At 42.8% G+C, this 13,512-nt stretch overlaps 1 protein-coding gene across 3 annotated transcripts in view; it reads left to right on the top strand.

Moving 5' to 3' along the window:
* The window catches only part of LOC128301082 (rap guanine nucleotide exchange factor 4), a 104,472-nt gene that overhangs the window by 67,189 nt on the left and 23,771 nt on the right, over positions 1-13,512 (top strand). For all 3 annotated transcript variants that reach the window (XM_053037397.1, XM_053037398.1, XM_053037399.1), the window contains 4 exons: positions 3,091-3,209; positions 10,752-10,838; positions 11,102-11,243; positions 11,633-11,819. In XM_053037397.1, the coding sequence (XP_052893357.1) occupies positions 3,091-3,209; positions 10,752-10,838; positions 11,102-11,243; positions 11,633-11,819 (535 nt within the window). The remainder of the gene's footprint in view (positions 1-3,090; positions 3,210-10,751; positions 10,839-11,101; positions 11,244-11,632; positions 11,820-13,512) is intronic.

Here is a 13,512-nt window from a genome sequence, read left to right as displayed (position 1 = left end):
ACATCGCCTTATTAAGTCGATAGACTTTTCCTGACCCATTATCATACCCTTCGGGTTGCTCAACATATATTTCTTCTTCTATTGGTCCTTGCAAGTATGCAGATATAGCGTCCATCTGGTCAATGCCCATTCGTTTCTTGGCTGCAAGGGCGATTAGTAGACGTATGGATTCGTAGCGCACTACAGGAGAAAACGTCTCCGTGTAGTCAATACCTGGTTGCTGACTGCAACCTTTAGCTACAAGACGAGCCTTATGGCGTATCACCGAGCCATCTTCTGCACGCTTACGTTTGAACACCCATTTGGTTTTTATTGGCTTTCTGCCTTGTGGAAGTTCCACCAAAAACCACGTTTGGTTTTTATAGAAGGAGTCCAACTCCTCCTTTATCGCATTGTCCCATGAATTAGCATCATGCGCAATCGCTGCTTGCTCTCGATCCGTAGGATCACCCGATTCGCAATCTCTTGTGAAAAACGATACAAAATCATCACGTATAATAGGACACGGCTTACGAAGGGATCGTCTTGGAACGTTTGTTGGACTTGTAACTGCATCTTCGAATTCTGCCTCTTCTTCTGATGAGTCATTTGGTGTTTCCGCTTTCTTTATATTTAATACGTCCGGAACCCCAACTGAAGCCTTTAGCTGTTCGCAATCTTCTGTCGTATCAACAACGAATTGTTTGTTGGACACTCTTTCAAAGAAACTAGCGTCTCTACTCACGTATATTTTTCCATCCGACTGGTTATAAAACCTGAAGTTTTTCTCTGTGATCATATATCCAACAAACAACATTTTGACAGCTTTTGGATCCCATTTAGTACGTTTTATCTTGGGTACATGGACCATCGCGGGCTCTCCAAAGATTCGCAAACTAGATAGGTCTGGCTTTCTGCCGGTCCAAATCTCTTCAGGACAACAATCACCTAAGGAACGATTGATTGAGCGATTAATGACATGCGCTGCATGATTTACTGCCTCGGCCCAAAGCTTCCGATCAACCCCGGAATCAACAAGCATGCATCGTGCTCGTTCGATGATCGTCCGATTCATTCTTTCGGATATACCGTTCTGCTGGGGAGTATATGGCACTGTCGTTTCATGTATGATGCCAAACTGTTTGCAAATTTTCTCCATTTCCGCATTCACAAACTCCCCTCCGTTGTCCGTTCGAAGGCGTTTTACTTTTGCTCCAGTCTGATTTTCCATTCTGACAATAAAGTCTCGAAACACAGCAGCTAACGCTGATTTCTCGACTAAGAACGAGACAAAAACCTTTCGCGAGAAATCGTCGACAAAAACCGCAAAATATTTCGAACCGCCTAATGACGTACTCATGGGACCACACAGATCTGCATGCACTAATTCGAGAATTCCTTTCGATTTAATGAACACCTCCTGTTTCTTCGAAAATCCTTTTCTTGCTTGTTTGCCTTTCGCGCAAGTTTCACAATTGGAGATGGATTCTTTTGGATCGGAGAATTTCACGTTAGCACCAGATTTCTCAATCCTTTTGAGACCGTCGTAGCTTAAATGCCCCATTTTGCGATGCCAATCAACCAGCGTATTTTTATCAGCCAACATACACAACACATGATTCGCATCTATTTTAAACGTTCCGTTTGTTGAGATTGCTTCGATTATCAATTGTTTATCATGGTTCAAAACCTTGCACACACCTTTTTCAAAAACAATTTTGTGACCCGTACGTGATATTATATCAAGCGACATCAAATTTGCCTTCAATTCCGGTGCATACAAAACGTCTCTTAGCAACAGTTTCTTCCCTTTAACAATGAGTTCAGCGTCTCCGCAACCTTCCACATTCAATTTGCGATTATCCGCAACTGTTATTCCTGGACTTTCAATCTTCCGAAAATTGTTCAATATTTCCCGTTTCGGAGTCATATGTCGCGAAGCTCCACTGTCCAAAAACCAATCATTGTTTCGTTCACCGAAAACGACTGAGAAAGCTGCTGCAAAATTCGCTTCATTGTGTTCCTTCTTATTCACGTTTGCACTCCTGCCGCCTGGACGCCATTTTACACTGTTGCCGCTGTCTTTAGGACATTTGTTCTTGAAATGACCTTTCTGACCGCAACCGAAACACTTTATGTCACTGTAGTCGCGACTCTTTCTTGAGTCGTTGGAGTTTCCAGGAATCTGCTTTTCTCGTGGTACACTGTAATACGCCACTTCTGTACTTTTACTCTGTACTGGCGTCAACTCTAGAAGGCCTGACTTTATTCGTTCAACCGTCAACGGCTGACCACTTCCAACAATACCTTGCCGGAACGACTCATAATCAGGTCCAAGGTTCCCTAGCATAAATAATGCCACTATTCTGTCCTCGAATTGTATGCCGACCTCACTACAGCGCCGCCATGCTTCCATCATCTTTCCAACGTAGTCGTCATTGGATTCACAATCCTTTCTATACGTGTGTGAAATCGTCATCACTGCCTGAAGATGTAAACCAATACCGGTCTCGGCAAATGTTTTTCGCAGTGATTCCCATATTTGCAATGGGCTATCATCTTTTCCAAAATGATGCGCAACATGGTCTTCACAGGCTAGGAATAACCAACCAACAGCACGCGACAGCTTTTCTTCGTCCGTTTCAGTATTCGGAGCGGGCAATACGCACTTATACAAGTCACGGGTTCTCAGGAAAGATAACATCTTCTTTTCCAGGACGCATAGTTCATTCGTCCGTTCAATTTGTCGAAGCTGATGTCTTTGGCCATTTTCGCACTTCACTGACAAAACCTTCGCAAAAAAAAGAAAAATCTTCACTTCTTTCTTTAAACCACTAAAACTTATCGCACGTTGGTAGGTTCGCTGGGCCCATAACCTGTTGAGAGTTTTTATTCAGAGTGCTTGAACGTAATTAATTTAATACAGCCTATTCAGTTGAGAGTTTTCAACTAACTAAAAACAAAAGCCTACTTGACGGTTGACCATGGTTTATAGAGCTACAGGTGCGGTTTGAATTATGGAACGTAACTATTTCAACATTGAGCACACGTTTATTAATCCTTTGCGAACTTTTCTCTCCTTCTCTCCATCATTTTACTCACCACAAACAGGATTTGGTCAGAGCATGCAGACGACCAGCACGGTCCAGACGAGCGTGCAGCAGCAACCGTCGCCAACGAAAAAGCAGCTCAGCCCGGATCATCCAAATCCTGCCGCACCAATTACGGAGGTAAGCTCGTACGTGGGTTTCGTCCACGGATGGCCATATCCATCCATTGCCCAGTGTTGGCACTGTCCCCACTGGCGGTGAGCCAAGTGCCGATTTACGGCCATTAAAAAACACGTTGCGCTACAGCAACAGTTGTTAGCCGCGAGCAGGATTGAGGGATTTTCTTCCCCCATCCTGGGAAAAAAAAACAACCGTTGGATGATGGAAACTGTGCGGGAAAAAAGTAATGCAATGCAGCAAACAAACAACCAAGCGAACGCAAAATAAAAGCATGCATTCGATTCCGGAAGTGCGCTTCAGTGCAGCGACTCCGGATTGGGTACTAATGGGGTCTTTAGCTCACGATGGAACTCACGATGCCACGGGGATAAAAGCTTTCGTGAACACACACGCATGGAACCGTCTGATTCGCTATTTAGCAGCTCGTGCATTAGAATTTCAGGAAGTTAGATAAAGCGGATTGAAAAATGTAGATAAAACAAACATTTTAGTTGGAATTGAATCAAGCTTTTTTTTATTTATTCCATACAAGGAAAAGAAAATTGCATAACTTTAGGCGCTCTGTCATGCGATTTGCATACTCGCTAGTCGAATAGCCTCAATGTATGCAATATGCATAGCACATTATCTAATTTTGAGTAATTGTAATGTGTGTTTTTTTTAAGTGAATTAAAGATTAATGATGCCCATTCCGCTATTTAATGAAAATTTCAAAGGTTTTCCAAAAATCTTTCAACGTTCAAATTTAATTCTTACTCCACCCCTTCACGCTTGCCGATCATTAAAGGAGCTTACAGTAATCCAATACATACAAACACAAAACCACTATCAGTCGAGCAAGCAGTGAAAAAGTTCGCATCATTTGCATTAGCGTGCCGCTTGCTGAAACCGGAACGCTAAGACGCAACCTAATCTTTTCGATGCTCGCAATGGCTCGCCTGGGAATTTAAACGATCCAGTAAATGGGCACACAAAAATCACATAAACTCCATCGATTGCCACGCGGTTCGGCGTGGCGGGAAGATTGTCCAGCAGGCGGAAAACGACATTTACCATAACACCTGGCCAAATGCGTGTAGCTGCTTTCGGCGTTTCGGCGAACATTATCCATTGCCCCCCCGTTTCACAAATGGTGCCATAAATTTCGGTTACACGGATTACGCTGATATTGTTGCGCGGTTGCCAAGGATTCCACCTTTTGCGCGGTGCGATTGAAGAAACCATTTGCAAGGCAAAAGCAAACATTTAACCACTAGTTCGTGGCTTAGGATTTCGGTTTATACGCTTGAGCTGTTGTTTTTTTTACATTTATCGATGGAAATCAAATCATCGGCCACTGCTTCACGGGGAAACACCTTTCGGTAGATAAGCCCCCGACGAACCGCAATCATTGTCAACTGCAGATTTTGAAACTTTTCCCAAAAGCGACCGTCTCCTCGACCGTTATCCTTCAGCCGATCGAAGCTATAAAAGAGCGAAAGAGCACGAACCGGCCGGTCGGGATCATTCTTCATCATTTCGGCGTTTGTTGGTGTGCGTGAGTGGATGTTGAGCAAGCTTCCGAAATTTGCTTCCATTCCTTCCTTGCTCCGTGCTTTCGTTGAGTGTTTTTGTCCTTATCTTGCATCCCCACACGGACGACGCTTGCCGAGGAAGCCTTAGGCATTGACCAAAAATTGAACCCAGCAGCCCAAGCATCAGAAGACACCGCGCAGTAACGACTGGTAACGTAATAAAACCAGGAAACCAGAGCACGCGGATAATACGAATGCTAATTATTGCTCCATCGTCCGTTATCGCCAGGATTGTTTTATTGGTTACCGCTGCCCGAAGGCCATCGTCGTCTTCGTCGCTGGCAGTCGTCGTGGTGTGCGAAGCGATCTCCACCACCGCCATTATCATCCTCATGATCATCATTCTCCGCCTGCGGTGGGGACGCGGTCGGTCACACGATGAAAACCTCCCGTCGTCGTGCGGCCATTCGCCGGCGGGATACCATTTAAGCCACGGTTGCAATTTTTGCAACCATCCCCAACGGTCCCCTTCCGGTTGGTTTGGTTGGTTTTTGGTTCGCTCCATTTCATGTTCCACTTTTTTATTTTGCCACGCTGTGTGTGCGTGTTTGATTTTACAATTTGACGCTATATTACAACGAAATAAAATTCCCTCGTCGCGAAACTGGGAAGGTGGGATTTTTTTTGGGGGAGGTGTAACAATAGAAACGATCGGCACTAAAAGGGAAACTGAGGGCATATATTTATGCTGGCCAATGCGAAGGGTCACGTTCTGCTCATTGAGGCGAACGAAATGTGTCACGTAATTATCACTTTGTCATTAGGCGAAACCACTGGGGAGGAGGGGGGCTTTAATTATTTTTACAAATTTGTTTTAGCTTGTGGCACTTGTATTGTTGCGGTTGTTTAAATAGAAAAGCACCAACACCGAAGCCACTAAGTATAATGCAACCGCACAGTGTTGTTTATGGTTGTGGTTTTACGTTTACGTACAATTGATCGATGGTAAATGGCAACAGATGGCTTTAACAGCACAGTATGTTGGTCAATAAAAGTGTACCGAATCGATTTCGTTTCAATCTGACTCTGAATCTGTATTATTTATTAATTGTGTGCTTTACCAAGCGTGGGATTCGGTGGAATTGACTATGCAAACATCAATCCTAAAACTAATTAAAACGTTTCCGTGAAACAATAAAGATTACTTCAAATGGTTTCAAGCTTCGGTATGAGCATTGCAGCTATTACTGGTATTGTTAAATTTATACCAGAAAAATAAGATTCTGACTGACATAGCTCAAAAGTGCCTCCTCCAGCTCTTGCTTTACACATGCAAATACTAAAGACATTGTTATGTTACACGAATTGCATAACTTCAGGCGGAGATCATTGAGTATACTCACAGGCTTTCAATTGATACGAGGAAATATTTTAATCGTTTGAGGGAATTTTTCTCTTAGTTGGGGGATATTTGAGAGAAATTTGTAATTAACAAGGGAAAACGTGCAAACATACAGGGGAATTTTGTTAAAAACGCTCTGAAGAGCAAGCTATTGATTGTCATCATTCTTTTTCGGTTGCATTTTCTTCGGTTTGTTTAAATTTCGACATTATTTTAGTACTTAAATTTGTTTAGATAAATAATTGTTGCTGCATGACATCGCTTCAGACCGCTCTAAGTGTTGAAGATAGACATAGGCACAGAATTTATAGCAATTTCTATGGGCTTGGTCACAGCTCTGGTTACAGTTAAACATATTCAAAAGCAAGGCAAACGAATACGATTTAAGCAATCCAGTTACCTCAGACTTAGCATATTTAGATAAGTTATAAGCTTTGACCTGTTGCGATGGTGTGTTTTGATTTTTGTTTGAGGAAAAGTGCTTACCTTTGAACATTAAAGAAAACAATCTTCGTGTTTTGAATTCAAATGTCCAAAGCGGTTCTAGAACAAAAGATGTGACTGTGGAAATCTGTTCGTTACAAGTCTTCAAGGTTGAGATTTTGTCGTTAATATTAAAGCAAACCGAATACAATGCAACCTTTAATGCTTAACAAATTGACAGTTCGTTAAAGGTTTTTTCGGCAAATTTTAACAATTGACAGATTGTTCGTTAAAGGTTTTTTTAAAACTAAACTTCCCTTTCAACATTTGCACGTTTCCCCTTGTTGATTTCAAATTTCTCTTTATGTGCTGAAAATATCTCCCAATGAATGACAAAATTCCCCCAAAAAAATGATTCGAAATCATTATTTATCATTGAGGAGAAAAATCATTTACGCCATGAATTGCATACTTTTAGGCGTCGCGATTCAACCGACCATGTACAAAACGAGTAATCGGAGCATCTTGAAATAACCCCTAAACCCATATGATGCCTTTATCCAAACATACCAAATACATGTGTACTGGCCACGGTAAGATAAAACCCGTAGAAACCAATTAGTCCATTCGTTCGTGTCGTCTCAATAATGTTTGTTCTGCACCAGACATCGGGTTGGAACGCTGTGGGTATAAATAAACGATGCAGCAGGTTTGCTCCTGGCCCCGTCCATGCTTACCATCGGTACATCGATGAACTCTCCTGCCGAATGCAGTTATCAATTGAGTGCAATCGAAAACCAATTAAAATGATAAAATCACATCGACTGCAGTCCACCATTGGGGGTGCGGGGTTTAGGGATTGGGTTCTTCTGCTATCGGGTGGAAGCTTTTTACGAGGTGCTGCTGATGGGATGGTTTCATCTAATCGGTCGCCTTCACCGTACTCAATGAGGGATTCAAAAAAAAAACGCCTTGCTGACGATGCTCTTGCAAGCATCTCGTTGCCGTGCTGCGGCATTATTATTTGCCCTTCTAGTCCCAGCGGTGACATGTTTCGTCTAGCATTCCGGAGATCTAGCGTATCAGCACCGCAAGAATGACTTGGTAACCACAAATACCCGTTCCCGAAGGATTCCGATCGAATGGACTGACTAATGACGCTGTGGAGGCAAAAAAAGTCCTTTCAACCGATCCGATCCAATTGGAGGTCGGACCGTCCGGAGTTAGTTAGGTCGGTAGCTCACATCTCACGATGGCTGACGACGGCGAGAGGTCCTTATATACTCCTTCCTCTTCAGTGATTATGAACCGGAATCTCGTTTTGCCCATTCCTGCTGTGCCCGCCTACGGCAGCCTTTCGGTTTGCTTCACTGACGACTGACCCCTAATGGATGTCGATCAATATTTAATCGTTCAGATTTGCATTTCAACTATCTTCCAGCCGGATCAGGACATCAGGATGTAAGGAAAGAATCCATACCGAAGCGAGCTTCCCAGCAGGCCGCTAGAGCAGGATGCAACCGGAAATAGCGGTGAACGGATCAAAAGTTTGTCTTCACCCAGCAAACACAATCACTGCGCACCGGTTCCGAGAAAACCCCCTCCACCCCCCGCCCACATGGTGGAACTGCGTGGTGAAAATATTCGCATCATAACGTGAATAGGAATTGATAAAATATAACCTTTCGCGCGCGCTCGTACTAACTTTTACACCATTTCGCCCGAGCTGCGTGATTGAATTTTCAATTAATCCACTTCACTGTTGGATCCCTTCCTTGCCTTTGCCGGAAGACTTGCATTTTGCGTGTATTAATTCTTCCCACTTCCACAAGCTTTTTTCCATTAACCACCGCAAACGCACCACCGTCCACGAAGCAGTTCGGCGAAAGGCACTTTGCCGAACTTATCGATGGGAAAGTTTTCCCCTTTATCAATCCGTGCCCACCACACACCGGGTACCGGGTGGGTTGGTGGCGTTGCGTACTAGTGAGGACGCGGAACATTGACTTGTTGCCTAGAAGTTCCACCATACCACGACCGTACCACCGTCGGGGCTTGGTCAAAACTTTCGCCTTTTCAACAAACGGTTCCTAACACCCGTAACACAAAGCCCAGAATCATGGTTTGATCGTAGATTATCCTTGCCTCCCCTCACGTCACTGCAACCGCGGTAAGGTGGACGCGTTTTGCTTAGTCAAAAAGGCAAAAGTTTAAAATCAACACGTCAGCTTTAAGCGTGAACTAAACACTGACGCTATCGTCTCATTAGCGATAACATAATTCAATTCTGATATGTAAATGATGTGAAGCAACGAAAACACGGTTCCAAAATCGGGATGAAAGGAACACAATTGTTTGCGGGGATGGAGCACTCTTTAGTGCACGATTTACATTCGTAATACGAGGAAAATTAATATTACTCATTTTTATTATTCATTGCATACATTTAGGCGCTAAGTTGTTCCGGATTTTTTACTTTAAAGGTTAATTAAAGCTTTAAAGTTCTGATTCGCTTTAAAGGCGAACCCGTGTACCCGCCTAATTTGGGCCATACTTCCCAACCAGTGTGTGTCTGACCACTGTTTTGACCAACAAATCCAACCAAATCCCACATACCAGTACCAGACCCACAAATTGTTTTCAAAATCACACAGTAAATCATGGGCTTCGTTCCAATGAAAACTCACTCATCAAAAAACGGTTGCCCCAAAACCACGGCTATCCTTTCGGTCGCTCTCTCTCTCTCTCTCTCTCTCTCTCTCTCTCTCTCTCTCTCTGTCCCTCGATGAAACCCACAAAGGCAATGCCAGTTCCATAAAACAAAAACTTGGTGGTAAAACTTTTGCACACCACATTAAACACAATTAACGTTCATTTCGGTTCCTTTTATGGCCGTCTCGTAAAAGCGAAACGACCGTCCGGATATGCCAGCCAGGAAGCGGAGAAAAAAAACACCCTTTTAGCTCGTCTAGTGTGGAAGGACCGAGGGGTTGAACTGTGTAGTTCATGTTTGTGTGTGTATATGTGTCCAAGTTTCTCCTTTTCGTTGGATCACTTCATTTTGTTGGTTTGATTGCTTACCTTTCATCTCTATCGTTCGTGCATTGGCCGTGTGCATAATGTTTCTACGCTTGTTTAAACATACGTTTACCGCACCGCTTCCGTGCACATGCTCTTTAAAATATGCAAATTTGTTTCCCTCACGGTTTGGGGAGGATGGCAGATAACCCAATCGTACGGTGGAGCAAAGTGTAAACGTTATTGTTTTAGTGATTGTTGTGGTTGTGCTTTTCTGTCTAAGCCTTTTTTCCATCTGCCCGGATAGTGACTTCCATTTCGCTACAGGTTCGTGTCTGAACCGTTTTCAACTGGCAAAATGTTGGCAAAATTGTTCCACCGAGTCTGCTTAGGAAGCGATAGAATGCTATAAACAAAAGGCTGAACCATTTGAGGCTCTTGAACATCACCGGTCCAATGCCGATTGTATCAGTTAGTTCTATACGCATGACCCATATTTATCATAGAACATCTCTCCTTATGTGGGTATTATTTGGGTATTTGACAATGAATTCCATGTTATCACATAGAAAACAAAGATAAACATGACAAATTATCAATGCTGGTTTAGTTGCGAATTATTAATGGTAGTTTGAGTGTAAAATCGTTTTGAAAAATGTTCAAATCAGATAAACAAAGCCGTTTTGCATAACTTCGCTTTGTCTTGTTGTCTTGTCTTGACGCCTAAAAGTATGCAATCGTCTTTGAAATTGTTTTAATTTCTCACAGTTAGGACTGATTATAGAGTTTTTATAAGATGTGTAACAAAATTGATGATATGTTTTTGATTTGTGACATTTTTTGTCTAACTCCACTTTAAAGTCCATAACAAGCTATACAAGCACTGCGGATTGTATACATTTAGGCGTCATCTGTTGAAGCATTATCTTTCTATTGAATAAACAAGATGATTTTTTTTTATTTTATGTCATTTTTTGTAAAACTCCACTTTAAAGTCCATAATATGCCTTGCAAGCACTGCGGATTGCATACTTTCTGGCGTTATCTATTAAATTTGATGAATTAACAGCGAAGCTCATATGTGGTGTATTTAATTTTCTCCGATTCTAAACCTCCAAAGGCTCACTTTTCGTATTTTATTTTTGCTAATTAATCATCACTCATTTATTTTCCTTCCCTTCACAGATACCAAGCCCCGCAATGTCCCGCATGGGTTGGGCTCTCCGGACTCTTCTAGTGTCAGACAATACAAGCTGTTTAAAGGACCGAAAGGTAAATAATACGTGAACCACCCTCACATAACCCGAACAGATCCCACGGGTCCAATCTATTATAGTGCTATGGGCTGTGTGTGTACATGATATGATCCAAACACGCAACACGTTTAATGCTACAAAAACACCTCGCAAAAAAAAAAAACACCGCTCGCATGCGGTGATAGTAATAGCAGCTGTAGCAGCACAACAGAGCCCGAATTCGTTATCGTTACTTATTGTACCTTTTGGTTTTCTTTTGCGCGAACCTCTCCCCTTTAGGTGGGTGGAAAATTCATAAGGAAATGTGCGCCCGGCACGGAGCTGGTCGAATGGTTGCTGAATCTCTCACCGATCGTGCACACGCGAACGCAGGCAGCCGGTATGTGGCAGGCGCTGCTCGAGGAAGGTGTCCTGTGTCACGGTAAGCAGCCTTGCGGTTATGTTAAACTGTCCCCGTGCTGCTTAACGAAACGAATAATCAAAAAAAAAACAAGAACTCGGTGCACATGAAATCGTCATTACTGTGCATCTTCCGGTATTCTCGCACGGGAAAGGATAGTGATACCCGGGTTATCCATTGCAAGATTTTGTTCAACATCCACTTGCGGGCTGGTGCAAACTGCCAATGTCAGCAAGCGCCGTGCTCAAGCATTCCGCGTCGGGATTCTGTGACTTCAGCATTTTTATCATTCTCCTCGTAGCGTTTGCGTTAAGCTGCACGTTTACCCACGCGGATGCGGGCGTTCCTTTGTGCGCGTCCATTTTAACTATTTCGTTCTACTTCTTTACACACGTTCTCCATTTCGACAGTGGCAAAAGAGCAACCGTTCAAAGACAAGTGCTTTCTGTATCGCTTCAAGTCGGACGAGGACGGTACGGCTGGCGGTGCGCCAACGTCCGACGACGTTAACCACGCGAACGATCACATCCGGGAGGCACTTCCAGCGCTACTGCATCGCGGCCCGGATGCAACGCTCCGTATGATTTTGAGAAAACCGTAAGTATCGTATACCGTGCTGTGTATGTGTTTCGTTCCCTTGCATTCCCCTGTATCCTGTTTACCATATTTTTCGGACGCTTTAACATTCCGTCGGTGGCACTTTACGACGAGGGTGCACAACAACGAACGGTGGTCGAATGTTTACTGTTGCATCTGAAATTATAATGTACCGTTTGTGCTCTTGATGTTCGAGACGGTATATTTCCTATTGCAATTATTTATACATTTATCTACTCGACCGTGTCTTATTCTTGCTGAAGCAAAGAAGCTCCCTTTTTCTTACCCAATCAGGCAGGCATAAGCCTCGAGCCTTGAGCAGCTACCGGGTCACAATTTCACGGTGTTACTTTATCGTACCGTTGATGGGAATTTTATTACGGCACGTACTTTGCGACCACCGGTGAAACTACTTCCGTTTCGTTTCATCGTTCTTTTATAACTCAATTTTCGACCACTAGTTTCGAACCCGTAAACTCTACCCCGCTAGTGTGCATTTTCCTGTTTGCCCCATCGCACTGCCACCAGCAATGGCGAAGGCGTGGGAAAAACGCGCGTAAACTCGAGGACTGGAGTTTAGACTGAATTTTTGCACTGGCTAGGGATCGATTGCGAAGCGGAACAGCAGTGAGATGGGTGGCAAAAGGAAGGCAGGCGGTATTTTTACAACACAGTTTCCCGATAGCTCTATCGAATGTTATATTATGTTACTCCACAACCAGTGAAGGAACGAACAGCGTGAGTTGGATGCGCTGTAAAAACTATCTTCCCGGGGATAAAAGCATCGTAAAGGGTGGGCGAATGGCTTGACAGTGAGCTGGTGTATCGGTTTTATGCATCATTGAAAATATGTTTCATCATTGAGTTTTGCACAAGTTATACCATCTTGTCGATAATACATTTTCTGCTGACTGTAAATTATGATCGTGAGTCAGACAATACGCCTGTGCAAGAATACCCCCTTCGCAAGATGAATCTTTCGCAAATAATCGTCTTTACAGGGTTTTGCAATAGATTTGGTATAGCGGGCACTACTTACTGAATCTTCCAAACAAATAAGATTCACGGTGAAATTGATTGTGAAACACAAGAAACTTTACTGAATCGCTAAACCAGGATAAGCGTGCACTATTTACTAAATCCGTTGGTTTACATATCGATGGATGCAGCAATTGAAATATAAAATGATATGTTTCAGGATTAAATTAGTTCAAAACCAGCGCCAAGTATTTGTCATTTTTGAACATAATTTTTAATCCCTTTTTTCCCTGTACTTCACTTGTTTACAATTTCGCAAAATAGTGTAGTTATATTTCAGCTCTTGAATCCGGCATGTACGTAAACAGCTTGGCCGATTTGGCATTCACTAAATTGTGTACGCAATTCACTATGCAGTTTTTGTAATTTAGTAAAGTGTTTTGTGTTTCACTATCAATACCCCCGTTTATCTTATTCGTTTACGCTATTCAGTAAGTTGGGATCTTCATATCATATCTATTGTAAAACCCTGTGAAATACATTTCTTTGTAAAATGGTAAACAAATGCTGTAAAAATCGTGTTTACCGATCACAAATACTTGTACTTAGTTTGTAAGTAATTTAATCCAATTTCTAATTTCTCCAATTTCATTTGTTATCTTAATTCTTGAATCCGCCGATATGTAAACAGCCGAAATCTGACAATTGGTATTCC

The sequence above is a fragment of the Anopheles moucheti genome, chromosome 3 (assembly GCF_943734755.1).
Source record: "Anopheles moucheti chromosome 3, idAnoMoucSN_F20_07, whole genome shotgun sequence".
In the NCBI taxonomy this organism is placed as follows: domain Eukaryota; kingdom Metazoa; phylum Arthropoda; class Insecta; order Diptera; family Culicidae; genus Anopheles; species Anopheles moucheti.
The sequence above is the reverse complement of the archived record's forward strand: the minus strand, read 5'-3'. Positions and strand labels throughout refer to the sequence as shown.